The sequence below is a fragment of the Giraffa tippelskirchi genome, chromosome 3 (assembly GCF_054371585.1).
Source record: "Giraffa tippelskirchi isolate mGirTip1 chromosome 3, T2T-mGirTip1v1.2.pri, whole genome shotgun sequence".
NCBI lineage: Eukaryota > Metazoa > Chordata > Mammalia > Artiodactyla > Giraffidae > Giraffa > Giraffa tippelskirchi.
In genome coordinates this window covers 149,034,455-149,047,805 of record NC_137277.1, presented here as the reverse complement: position 1 = coordinate 149,047,805, position 13,351 = coordinate 149,034,455, and the positions used below count along the sequence as shown (strand labels likewise).

Here is a 13,351-nt window from a genome sequence, read left to right as displayed (position 1 = left end):
TTCTTAGGGGGTTTGATTAGTAACTAGTGAGCTAGATACGAAGTTGTTTTCACTATGGCACTTTGGTTACGGCAGCTGCTGTCTGAGCAGAAGTACCTTCAAGTAGCTGGGGAGGAGCTTTGTCCCTTCTAGCCTCGTTTTTCATGGCTGGGGACCCTGATATGTCTTGCCTTGCTCTCCTCTGGAGCAGGATCCTGTGGGATGCTGGAGGGAAGGAGTAGCTACCTTGAGGCGAGAGCGTGTCCCTGTCTGTGTCCATTGGGAGATGCACTGTTAACACCCTTGACCTTCTCAGGGACCCATGCTTCAGGGGAGGTCTCCATGATGGCCCATACTCTTCTTCTGCTTCTGGTGCTGACGCAGGGTGTGGAGCACCTAGGAGACAGAGAGAAAGCCAAGTTGTGGTAGACATCTGTGGGTTTTGCCAGCTGTCTCTTCTTCTTCTTTTTTTTTTTTTTTTTAAAGAAAACTGTTTATTTTTTTAATGTTTTTATTTTACTTATTTTTCTTAATCCCCCGAGAAGGGATTGAACCCATGCTCCCAGCAGTGGAAGCACAGAGTCCTAACCACTGGCTCACCAGGAGATTCTCAAACACTCAGCCTTTAAACAAATTTTTTTGGCCACAGCATGAGGGATCTTAGTTCCCTGGCCAGGGATCAAACCTGCACCTCCTACATTGGAAGCCTGGAGTCTTAACCACTGGACTGCCAGGGAAGTCCCTGTCTCTTCTTTTTGGGGACCTGTCTCTTTGTCACTCACCCCATGTGGTTTTGGGTGGTCTGTTCTCTGACTCCAGGGATGGGCCTGTGGCTGAAGCCTGGTTATGAGAGCATCTCGCTGTCTTAGCCACAGTGATTGAGTCCAGGGAGGACACAGAGCCCAAGCCTGGCCAATCAGAGGCATTTTGGGTACTTTTTTCAAGAGCTTTTAAGAGGTATATCCATTCTACTGTGATGAACAAGCTATCATGGATTTGCAGGAGGCCATCTTTACATGGGGACAACCTACTCGAGAGGAAAGACTAACAGAGCTGAGAGACTCAGACAGTGTCCAGAGGACATTTTCTGAAACCTGGATCCAGTTCAGCCTGGAGTTGGCTGATCCTTGTACTATCCAATTACATGAGCGAATACATTTCTTTTTTTTTTGCTTAGGAGAGTTTGAGTTAGGCTTCTAACACTCGTTACTGAAAGAATCCTCACAGACACACACAAGAAAGAAGAACTCAGTGGATTCACTTTCTCTGTATTTTATTCCTGGTTTTCATTTGGCAGTGTGCTGGCAAGCTCAATGGATCTAATAGGTTTAAGAATCTGGTGCGTGATGTCCTGGTGACCTTCTTTCCAGGGTCATCATGGAAGATAATCAGGATTCAACTGAATCCTGCTGATAGTCCTGTCTTTATGTGCATTAAGCATGTTCTTTTAAAAATTGGAGTATAGTTGATTTACAATGCTGTGTTAGTTTCAGGTGTACAGCAAAGTGAATCAGTGAGCATGTCTTTTTATTCTAATGTTTTGACTTTACTGATCCTGGGGAGACTGTCTCTCCAGGGCTAGCCAGGCCCTTGAGATAGTAAAGGACCACCTGCAAGAGCATATTTCATATGGAAACTAACCAGTCTAGAGCCCCTCCCCCTTCTCCCCAGGCATGACCTCCTTTAAACAGCTCTTACACTTCCAGGCCGCTATGTTGTTGTTTAGTCGCCAAGTCGTGTCCGACTCTTTGCAGCCCCATGGACTGCAGCATGCCAGACCTCCCTGTCCCTGCCAGGCCACTATCACCTTGCCTTTATGACCCCAGGGCCAGGTACCCAACAACCAGGGACAGCCCTGATGCACAGAGTCTGCCCAAATTATTCAAACTAGCCGATGCCAAACCTGCTTAGCCCGCTAGCCCTGCCTCGCCCATTTATTCCTGCCAAAAATGGAATAAAGACTCTTGCCCATTCCCCGCTCCTCCCCCATCACCCCCCACACACACACACACTGTGCCCCCTGCCAGCACTTCTGCCTCCTCACTGACCCTGGTTCTTTCCATGTGGCCCTGTGGGACATGGCATGCCCTCTGCTCTTGGGAACTGTGAGTAACAGACTATCTTTTCACTGGCAAGTGTCTCCTGATCTATTGGCCTCATTAGACTTGAATAATAATTTTAAAAACTCTGCATTTAAAAATACTGTAACACTGTGTGTGTGTGTGTGTTTTAAGGAGCTACGTAATTTTTTTTGAAAGGTAAAATCTACATACAGTGAAAGCGAGCAGATCTTAAGTAAACAGTTCAATGAGTTTTGATAAATGTATTTAACCATGCAACCAACTAAGATTTAGAACATTTTCATCATCTCAGAAAGTTCCTTTATGCATCCTTCCATTAACCAGTCTTTTAAGCTTAACAGTTATGACATTCTTCTTCATAGTAAGAATTCCAAACAGCTGGAGAGCAAAAACTGAGAAATCAGTGGCAGTTTTTGCTGAAGTTTCTAGAAAGCTCAGAACTAGGACTTTTCAAAATTGGAGTCAGCTGTTTAGAGAGTTGTCTTTTGCCTTAGGCTGCCCAGAAAATTCCCAGGGGCAATAATGTGTCTTTGGCCAGGGTGTTGTGGAATGGCTTGGGAAGATCAGAAAGAATTTCTGCTTGTGTGAAGGGTGAACTGAGTGGTCACTCAGAAGCCTCTTTCTAAGTCTTAGGTTGGAATTGATCTCTCCTTACCCGCGCTCTCTTAGCACTTTGCTTAGAAGCTCAAAATCTCTTTCCTGACAAGGTTTGTAGAAATCATCTAATATTACATAATAATGTTACCTAATTCACAGTCAAGAAAATGGAACAGATTTAGAGACATAGAGAACAGACTGATGGTTGCCAAGGGGGAGAAGGGGTTGGGTAGGGATGGAGTGGGAGTCTGGAGTTAGCAGATGCAAATCAGAATATATAGAATGAATACACAACAAGATCCTACTGTAAGGCAGAGGGAACTGTAGTCCATATCCTGTGATAAACCATAATGGAAAAGAATATGAAAAAGAATGTCTCTCTCTATATATATGTATATGTGTATGTATATATATATATATATGTATAACTGAATCACTTTGCTGTACAGTAGAAATTAACACAACATTGTAAATCAACTATACTTCACTAAAATAAACTACAAAAAATCAGGAAAGTGGCTCTTCAGACAAACTTTGATCTTTCATAAAACCAAAATCCAAAGATCCAAATATCCTTTTTATCCTGGCTGCCAGGTAGCTCATCTAAATCCAGTGCTTATCAAAGGCAATGAATTCATTACAGATGTCTGATAAAATGTATTTCTCTGCTCTTTTTAACCAGGTTTTTATTTTTTCAATTTCAGTTATATATGGCATTTACTTGTTGTAAGCTGCCTGAAAATTCTTGCACCTCTATAACCTCTATGGCGCCCTGGACTTATTTATGTGTATGGCTGACTTGCCATTTTCTTCCACAGTTTAGCAAAATGCTCTGCTTAATGAAGGACTCAATGCATATTTTAAAAACTGAGTTGAATATGACCAGCAGAGACCTACTTGCAGATTTACCCTTTTTGTTTCTTTTTTAAAAAGTTCTCTTAAGGGGGCGACCCTGGATTTAAGAGAGGGCTGCATGAGCGGGCCCCACACCCCCGTCCTTCCTGGGCTGCCTCATTCCCTCAGGAGACCCGTTCACAGGGACCCACCTCTTCTTTGTGCCTTGCCTTTTGGCGGGTGTTGGCTATGATAGTGAATCTCCACGGGGAGGATGAAGAGCTCTGCTGGGGGGTCACTGGCTTTAAATTGACTCCTCAGAGGGTCCAGGACTCTGGGTGGTTCTTCTGAGATAAGAGGTAATTTCAAAGCTTTAAGTGCCTGGAGAAAATGTAAAAACAAACAGACCCCAATATGGCAGGTATCTAAATCCTGCTGCCTGCAAGGGATAAATGCTATGGAATCTTATTGACTCTCCAGCATCAGAAGCTGCTGGGTGTGATGTTGCTTCTGTATCCAGGGCTGAGAAGGAAAACCAACCAACCTGAAAGCTGGTCAGCTCATGAGAGTGGGGCTGCTTTGCTTGGTGGAGACTCGGTTATATCCCCATTAACCCAGTCTCCAACTGCTCTGAGAAGTATAAACGTGGTAAATTCAAGAGCCTTTGTGAGGAAATACAGTCTTTCTTTCTCTCATAGTCCAGAAACTGAGCCGGATTGACATGTTGGAGCTGAGATGTCCATGTCTGGAGAGGGAAAATCTTGACTTGTGTCATTATGGGGAAAAAGGCAAGTCTCAGACTGGACTGTGCAACCGTAGGTAAGAAAGAGCAGAAATAGGAATACACATTTGTATATTTGCGTGCCTAGTGTAATCTCTCTAAGCCTCAATTTCTCCTTCTGTAAAATGGGGGTAATCATACTGCCCACCTCATGAATTGCCATGAGGATTAAATAAGTTAATTACACGTAGTTACAATAGTGTTTGGAACTAGGCTTATTTCTATAATATTTCTTTGAGAGAAGACTCTTCTGTCATTAGGGTTTAATACTGAATCTTGCCACTAGCAGAATACCTAGGTGTCTCCACACGTCTGAAATATGAAGATAGCTAGAAAAAAAAATCACTGTGTGTCAGGATCAACCACAGCTTTAACCCAGTTTCCTTTATGTCCAAAAAGCTCCAAAACATAGGTGTGTGTATGCACGGTGGGGCTGGGGGTGGGGAGAGAGAGAGGCACTAGGGGTAGTACTTAGAGCTTCCTGTTTCCAATTATTCAGAAGTTGCTAAAATTTTCTCCTTTTAGTTTGCAGCTTTTAACATATGAACTCGGCTCTATGAAATGTATATGCGTGCTGGGTTTCAGGGAGTTCAATTTCACAGGAGGAAAAATAAAAACGTTTCTCACTTTTTAGTGTTCAAAAAGAAAAAAAGATCAGACACACACACAAGCATCCTACGTGTTTAGAGTTGAATGAGGAGGAAATTCACCCAGCAACATTCAGGGTAATATGTATAGTTTTGAGACGTTAAGAAAATGATTAACCCAACGCATGCACATAGGATCTTTCTGTTCCTAGAGATCTCCACTCTCCAGGTGCCAGCTGCCCACCAACTGCCCTTTTCTGAATACCGACCTTTGTATTTTGTTTGACAAGGTTTGCATTGGGAAATCTATGTGGAAACTCAAATGGTTCGTGTGAGATATGGCTGACAAGCCAAGCTTTAAATTTCTCCATTGTAATTAAAAATTTACAGAGTTTTAATATAGTGGAAAATATTGCTTTCCTCTGCTAAATTGTACACATGGGTCGATGGGAGGGATTCCTATCCTCTGAGCCTGGCTCAGTTCTGGAATGATTTGCGTGTGAGATTGAGGACTTTCCTTGGGCCTGGGTGACCCTGGCAGGTCAGGCCTACTGTTTACTCCTGGTCCAAAGGAACCTGAAAAGCCAGAGGTCCTTCTGGTGTGAATGGAAAGATTTAGATCACCTTAGACATAGATAATCTCAGGAAATCCTGGACAGATGGAAAACAACCTCTTCACTGGTGCTGGGACCACCTGGGGTGCCCATGGCTCCTCAGGGCCATTTCAGATGGCATGAATCCCCACTAACATTGCTGTTGGTCCCCATCGGACACAAGATACTTTCACATAAGTGCTTCATTTCCTTTCATCCTTCCATCAGCCCTGTGAGGCTGGTATTATTATCCCTGTGCACAGAGGAGGAGCAGCTCAGCGGTGAACCACTCGCTCAAGTCACACAGCTGCCATGATGGCTGAACGTTCCAGAGGCCCTGCTTAGTCTCACTCAGCACAAGCTCAGGAAGATGTACCTGAAACTTCTGAAGGGGAAAGCCCCTTCACTCTCACCTGAAACTTCTGAAGGGGTTGATAAACCTGCAAAATTTGTCCTACATTTTTGGAGGTGACAGACCCTCGGTTAAGCAAAACCATTGCCAGGTTCCAAGCATTTTGAGTTTGAAGTGTGTCAGCTGCTTACAAACTCAAATTCTGTCCTTACATGCTTACAGATAACCCTTAGCCCCTTAACAGAGTAAAGAGTTCTGTTGCCATCAGTGTGGTAATACCATCTGCTTTAATGGGGGGCAGCTGAAATTCCTCTTATTCATTATTTTCAACATTTAGTGAATTACTACCCCTTTAGTCCAACTCCACACAGTGAGCTCAGAAGCAACTAAGGCCAGTTCTTCGAGACATCTCTTTGAGTCACCTCGTTCCTAGACTGAGGTTAATCTTTTAAGCATGCGCGTGCACACACACACACACACACACCTTTTTCTTCTTCATGTCCCCAGGCATGTTTTTTTCTGAGCCAGCAGCAGATGCTACAGGAGGGAAAAGACATCTTTCAGCAGGAGGCTCCTTGAACAAGTGGCTGCTTCTGCCATTGCGCTTCATGGTCCCTCGTTTGTCTGTAGAGATAGGATGGCAACAAGAGCTTATTAGTTGCAGGCATGGGGATGGACAGTTGACTTTCAACTTTAATCACCTTTGGGTTAATGGAAAGAGAAGCAAGGAGATGCTGAGACACCTGGAGAGCCACGGTGGCTGAGGTAGCTTCAGAGAGCCCTAATCTCATGATCTGGGTTGGGTTCTTGCTGGCTGAGTCAGGAGAGACTAATAATGATCTTAATAGTTACTACGTATTAAGTGCTGACTGTGGGACGAGAATTGTGCAAAGTATTTTACATGCATTAACTGAATCCCCATAATAGCCTTAGTGTTAATAGCCTTAGTCACTCAGTCATGTCCGACTCTCTGCAACCTCATGGTCTGCAGCCTGCCAGGCTCCTCTGTCCATGGCATTCTCCAGACAAGAATACTGGAGTGGTTGCCGTTCCCTTCTCCAGGGAAGCTTCCTGGGAAAACTCAGGTTTCCTGCATTGCAGGCAGATCCTTACTGTCTGAGCAACCAGGGAAGCCCATAACAGCCTTATGAAGGTACTATTATTCCCATGCCACATATGAGAAAATGGAGCCTCAGTGAGATTAAATAACTTGCCCAAGGTCACAGTTAGTAAGTGGGGGTCATTGTGCAGGCAGTCTGATTGCGGAATGTGTGCGGTTGAGTACTAGTCTCATTCCCAGCTTTGGCTGGACTTCGGTGGTTATTTTCTAAGGTGAGTGGCATGAGGAAGTGACACTCAGCATGCTCAGCGTTCTCTGTAGGATCAGGCTTACCCAGATCAACAAACAAGGCATTCTGCTTCTTACCGCTGAGGTCTGCCTTCCTGTTGGGGAAGGTGTCTCCGTAGTAGTACGGTGTGTGGGATTTGTTGTTCAGGAGCCAAGAGTGATCGAAGAGGGCATGCCTGAGGGTCCTCCTGGAGGTTTGCTGTGCTTTTTCATGGTGGCTTTCTTTTGAAGCGTGGATACAGCGGTGATTGTCTTTTGACGTGTCCTAGGGAACGACAGATATGCATTCCTGAAAACAGGTTTTGCAAAGGAACAGAGTCGGTTCCTCTAACAGTCAGACCTTGTGGCTAGACTTGTGATTCCAAGGATGAAATCTTCTTAGCAGCCTGGGAAGAAAAACATGGTTATCGTGGCCAGATCTCTAATGCTGTTTATTACATTCATAAAATGTTTTATTGTTGGTGATAGAAAGAATGACATTTAGCCATGCCTGACGTATAGTGCTTTCTTGAAAAAAAATTAAAAATCAAAATGAAGCGCTAGTATCATTGTCTTTTCTTTTTGGCAGACTTCTTTCTGTTATCATAGTAAAATATACATAATGTAAATGTATCATTTTAACCATTTTTAAGTGTATAGTGCCGTGGCATCAAGTATATTCATGCTAGTATCACTGTTTTTATCCATCATAAAATGTCTCTTCCCTCCCACTAAGTGGTACTTCTCTTCTCTGCCTTTCCTGTCTCATTGGCACATAACCTTCTTGTAAGTCATGTGTGTTTATTCAAGATAGGAGCATGCGTTATCTATGCTTCTCTGTTGTACACACACACACACAGGCCTTAGAGTTTCAAAAGTTTATTTTTTTCCCTTTGGCTGCACCGAGTTTTAGCTGTGCCATGTGAACTCTTAATTGTAGCATATGAGATTTAGTTCCCTGACCAGTGGTTGAACCTGGGCCCCCTGCATTGGGAGCACAGTTTCTTAGCCACTGGAGCACGAGGGAAGTCCCTAAAAAGTATTTTTACATTTTTACTGATTTAATCCTCATAGCAACCTTGAGAGGTGTGTGTGATAACAGCTCTATTTTATATAAGAGGTAATTCAGGCTCAAAGTTAAGTTTCTTGGACATGCTCATCACAGCTAGCAAGATGCAGAATTCAAAACAAGGCTTTTCCAACTCTAAGACCAAAAGCTCTTTTTTTCTAAAGATGCGTAGAGATGCCTAGATGGAGTGAAGAGTGTAGGAAGGATCTGTGGTTAAGTGAGATTGGAAAACCACAAGTTAAAGTTAAACCAGCTCTTCTACTACAGAACTTCTCAAATGGTCCATGGTCAAATGTGCACTCTGCCTCTCTGGGAGGAGAATGGGGTGCACAGCATTTCCCAAATGGCAGTGCTAGGGTTCCACCAGTTGCACCTTGAAAAACAGGGATTAGTAGGTTCAAAGTATTAACACTTTTCTCTTCTCTGGAGGACCCCAAGAAATGGTGACGGGAGAGAGTATCATCTCTAAAGTCAAGAAGAACAATGACAGAAAGTGAAAGTGAAGTCACTCAGTCATGTCCAGCTCTTTGTGACTCCATGGACTGTAGCCTTCCAGGCTCCTCTGTCCATGGGGATTCTCCAGGCAAGAGTACTGCAGTGGGTTACCATTTCTTCCTCTAGGGGATCTTCCCGACCCAGGGATTGAACCTGGGTCTCCCGCATTGCAGGCAGACTCTTTACCCTCTGAGCCATGAGGGAAAGGGGACCCCCATTAGAAATGGTACCTCTGTCTGGGTTTCATCTTCCTGCCAGAGCTGCTTCCTGATTGGTGGCAAGCGAGTCCCCTGGCTGCCACGGTCCTTGGCTACAGATCCCTGGTCCACGTGTCCACCAGCCCCAGTTTCCCCTTCATCCAGGTCCTACTGACCTGCCAGGGTGAACAGTGGGTCAACTTTGCAAGCCCAAATACGAGTATGACGCTGTTAGCTGCTTCCAAACTAACCCCCTTCTTGCTTTTCTGAGCAACTGTGTTGATCAAGGCCCTTGTTCTCCACCCTCCTGATTTCTGTATTTCTGCTAGTGTCTCTATGGAAGTGGCAGCCAGCTCAGTGGAACAGACTGTTCTGGGAGTCAGGATCTCAAGGTTGAGTCATTTCTTGGACTCAGTTTCCTCATCCATAAAATGTGGATACTGATTTCTTGCCCTTGCTCCCCTGCAGAGTTGTCTGGAGTTCAAGATCATGCATGTGACAGCCCTTTGTCAACTGTGAGGGGCTAGGGGATAATCGAGGTGTGATGATGGTGGGATGACCTGCAGCTCCGCTTTGTTGTCACTGAGATGCTCAGTCTGAAACACTTGATTTCCAGGACTGTCTACTGGTCATTTCCTTGCGGAAAAACTCAGACGAATCCTCTGCGGTGGGACGGCTGCTTAGCAAGCTACACTTACCATGTCTGTGCAACCCCCAGGAAGGATCTGAGTCAACAGATGACTCCAGCACAGTGAACAAATCTTTCATCGATGGTTTAAAGGGTCCTGCAGCTATTTTCATCACTTACTCAAGGAAGATTTATTGCTGAATAGTCTGGCAAACCTTCCTTGTTTGGAGCTGCTGTAGCAACACCTCAAATCTCTGCTTGTGGCTCTGAGGCATGATGTGGGTTTGTCTTTCAACCAGGGGCTCTGGAAGCCCTCAGGGTCTCTGTGTATGTTGGAGCACTGGACTTCTGGAGGCTGGTGGCCAGCCTCACCGTCCCCCTGTATTCCCCAACCTTTGTCATTCCCTATGTCACCCTCATCCTTGGTGTCACTGGGTCAAGAGCCAAGTGTCCACCTATGGAGCTCTCCCTCCTTGCAGCTCCCCTTCCTCTGCCCATTGGCTCCTGAAGGCGACCTTGGCTCAGAGCTGATGCTGAGAGTGTTGGTGGAGCAGATGCAGACTCACGCTTAGGTTCAGGGGCTCTGCTCAGTGTAGTGACCCAGGGAGCCCCTTGATCTGCCTGACCCCAAGAAGACCACAGCTGCATATAGGATGCAGCACTAAAGACCTTTTTGTGTGTTTAGAATGATGCTTTGAGATCAAGCCAGGCTTCAGGGCCATCCTTCCTGGTCAGATGCCCTTGGTAGCCTCTACCAGCATTTCTAAGGGTATAGGAAGTGAAACTCTGGCCAAATGGCCGCTGACCTGCTGAATGGTCTTACATGGCAGACTGCCTAACCTGGGGCAGGGTGTTTTGCATAGGAGGATACAGAGAGGCATTCTTCCTTTTGGCTGTATCCCAGGTGATATTGAATATATGACTCAATCTATGTGAGGGAAACAAAGGTTTTTCTCAGCAAATGTCAGCTCTGGCTCATTTGTCTGTGCTTAACAGAAACAGGTTAGCAAGCAAGGTATGGGAAGTGTCAGTTTTGAAAGGAGACCACACCATGTGCTCTATCTCAAATGTGGGTTCAGATTACTCAAACAGTGTGAACGGGGGTAATAATTCAGAGCTCTTAGAGAGCTTTGTACCTATGGCTTCTATGATTTTTTACAACAACCCAGAGAGGGTGGAATGCAGATAGCATTACTCCCATTTTATAGGTAAGCAAACTAAGGATGCATGAAGCATAGTAACTTAGCCAGCATCACACTGATGGGGGATCTGAGATTTGTGGCCATGGCTTTTGCTACTTACTCCAGTACAGTGTCTGGCAAGGAGAAGGAGGCCAAAAGGAGATAAAATTAAAACCTATAAAACCATCAGTCAGGGTTCGAGATATAGTCTGAGCTATTTTTCCTTCTCTACAAGTTGATTTTTGGTCCTTGTGATCATAGGCAATTGGGTGTTACAATTATGTTTAAAAAACACAAGTTAGGGATGTCTATAACTAGCATTTATGGAGCATTTGCTGTGTACCAGATACTGCATATCCCATTTGAGTCCCAAGGTGGGGATGCTCATCTTCATTTTATAAATGAAGAAACTGAGGCCCATACTGTTCACCGGTTCTCAAGGCAAGAATACATAGCTTTTCTTCCAAGGAGCAAGAGTCTTTTAATTTCATGGCTGCAGTCACCATCTGCACTGATTTTGGAACCCAAGAAAATAAAGTCTATCACTGTTTCCATTGTTTCCCCATCTATTTGCCATGAAGTGATGGGACCAGATGCCGTGATCTTAGTTTTTAGTATGTTGAATTTTAAGCCTGCTTTTTCACTCTCCTCTTTCACTTTCTTCAAGAGGCTCTTTAGTTCCTCTTTGCTTTCTGCCATAAGGGTGGTGTAATCTACATATCTGAGGTTATTGATATTTCTTCTGAGAGTGAAAAAGGCATAAGAAATAATCTAAAATCTAAACTCTAGACATGCACTGTTCAATACACTAGCCACTAGCCACATGTAGCTATTTAGATGTAAATTAATTAAAAGTAAATAAAAATTTAAAACTCATTTTCACAGTCACACTACCTACTTTTCAAGTGCTCAATAGCCACATGTGACAGGTGGCTATTATATTGGAACTGGACGCTATATATACATACACATATATGTGTATATATATATATATATATATGCAAAACATTACATCATTGTAGAAAGTACTATTGGATGGTGCTGGTCTAGACTAACTCCCTCATTTTATAGATGAGGACAAGGAAACCAAGACTCTCTAGATCTTATTTTGAAAAACATTTTACGCTGTTGCTACTGCTGCTGCTGGGTCGCTTCAGTCATGTCTGACTCTGTGCGACCCCATAGAAGGCAGCCCACCAGGCTCCGCCGTCCCTGGGATTCTCCAGGCAAGAACATTGAGTGAGTTGCCATTTCCTTCTCCAATGCATGAGAGTGAAGTCGCTCAGTCATGTCCGACTCTTCATGACCCCATGGACTGCAGCCTACCAGGCTCCTCTGTCCGTGGGATTTTCCAGGCAAGAGTACTGGAGTGGGTTGCCATTGCCTTCACTGATGTTAATAATCCCAATATTTGAGATCTGATTTGATAAGATCAACAAGTACCTTGTCCAAAAAATTTTCCTTGTTGAATCCAAAATGGAGGGAAGACAGGCAGGAGATGGTATTTGGGGGGTACACATGAAAGGTCCTGATGTGGCCTGAGATTCTTTGGTACATTAAGCTGACTGCCCTGAAGCAGCACAGAATCCTTGATGTATCCTGAAGAGTAGGTCAGGAGTTATTGGTAGAAACAATGGTTGTCAGTCTAGAGGTCTTAATGGTAACTACAAGTTTCCCCACTTGCATTAGTCTTAGCTTTGGACATTGCCCATTAAGAAAGACAATTAGAAGATGAGGAAGAGATTAAAAAATCAGATGGAACCCATAAAGGGTTCTCTAGCCAATGTTTTGGGTGCCTCTGGTTCTGTACCACATATATGCTTCTTCCACTCCACCATTCCCAGGAATTGGTCCCCCCTGGCGGAAGGAACATGGCTGTTTCTTTGGGGCTGGGTAAAAGGCTCCTCCTGCCTTAGATGAAGTCTCAAGGTTTCTCCTGGATGTACCTGGCTTGCTTCCGTAACCCCTGTGATTCTCAGTCTATTCTACAAGTATTTATTGAGGGCTTTCCAATGGCCCTGCTAGGTAGGAACTACGGCAAGAGGCCCAAGAATGCATGGACACATGGACCTTTCCTTAAACCACACCTTGTAGCCACATGACTTTCACAGAAGGGTCTGAGACATCTTTTGATATTAAGAAGGGCTTTCCTCCTTGAAGATTTTGGGCCTGGGTTATGGGGCAGTGTCCTGCCCTGCCCTCTGCTGCACCTAACAATAAACATATCTCTGGTTAAGAGGCTCTTTCTCACAAGCGTTAGATAAATGAACTGCCTGGAACCGTGGGCCGGCCATGAAGGGTAAACCAATTACTGGGCAAGCCCACAACTCTCATTTTCCTTCAAGTCATCACTTAACTGGAGAGAGAGTTGTTTTCTCTTCTCTCCCAAAGTAAACCTATAAAGCAAGAGAAAGTCAGTCTTCCCCTGGTCCCGTCTGTTTGTTGGTGCTGAAGAGATGGCAACTAGCCAGGCAGGCTTTGGCAGATCCTACTGCTCACCCTTGTCTTCCCCAATAGGTTTGCTAAATACAATATGGGATGTCCAGTTTAAGTTGGATTTCAGATAAACAACGAATACCATTTTTTTTTTAAAAAGTAGGAATATGTACAAATATTGTAAGTTTAACTTTTCTTTCTTTTTTTGGTTAGT

General features: G+C 44.3%; 2 protein-coding genes across 3 annotated transcripts in view; one reads left to right on the top strand and one right to left on the bottom strand.

The window, feature by feature from the left end:
• Positions 1-13,351, bottom strand: part of KIAA2012 (KIAA2012 ortholog) — a 120,365-nt gene that overhangs the window by 88,551 nt on the left and 18,463 nt on the right. Inside the window, 6 exon segments of the mRNA XM_081581929.1 lie at positions 226-375; positions 3,704-3,872; positions 6,289-6,428; positions 7,231-7,417; positions 8,926-9,068; positions 12,145-12,300. Coding sequence (XP_081438055.1) covers positions 226-375; positions 3,704-3,872; positions 6,289-6,428; positions 7,231-7,417; positions 8,926-9,068; positions 12,145-12,300 — 945 coding nt within the window.
• Positions 2,025-13,351, top strand: part of LOC145542655 (uncharacterized) — a 45,352-nt gene continuing 34,025 nt past the window's right edge. The window contains exon 1 of one of the 2 annotated variants that reach the window (XR_014080010.1): positions 2,025-2,084. Coding sequence is in view for 1 of the 2 variants with exons in the window: in XM_081581931.1 (XP_081438057.1) it covers positions 2,058-2,084 (27 nt within the window). In the remaining variant the exon portion in view is untranslated. The remainder of the gene's footprint in view (positions 2,085-13,351) is intronic. The other variant, XM_081581931.1, reaches the window with a different exon arrangement.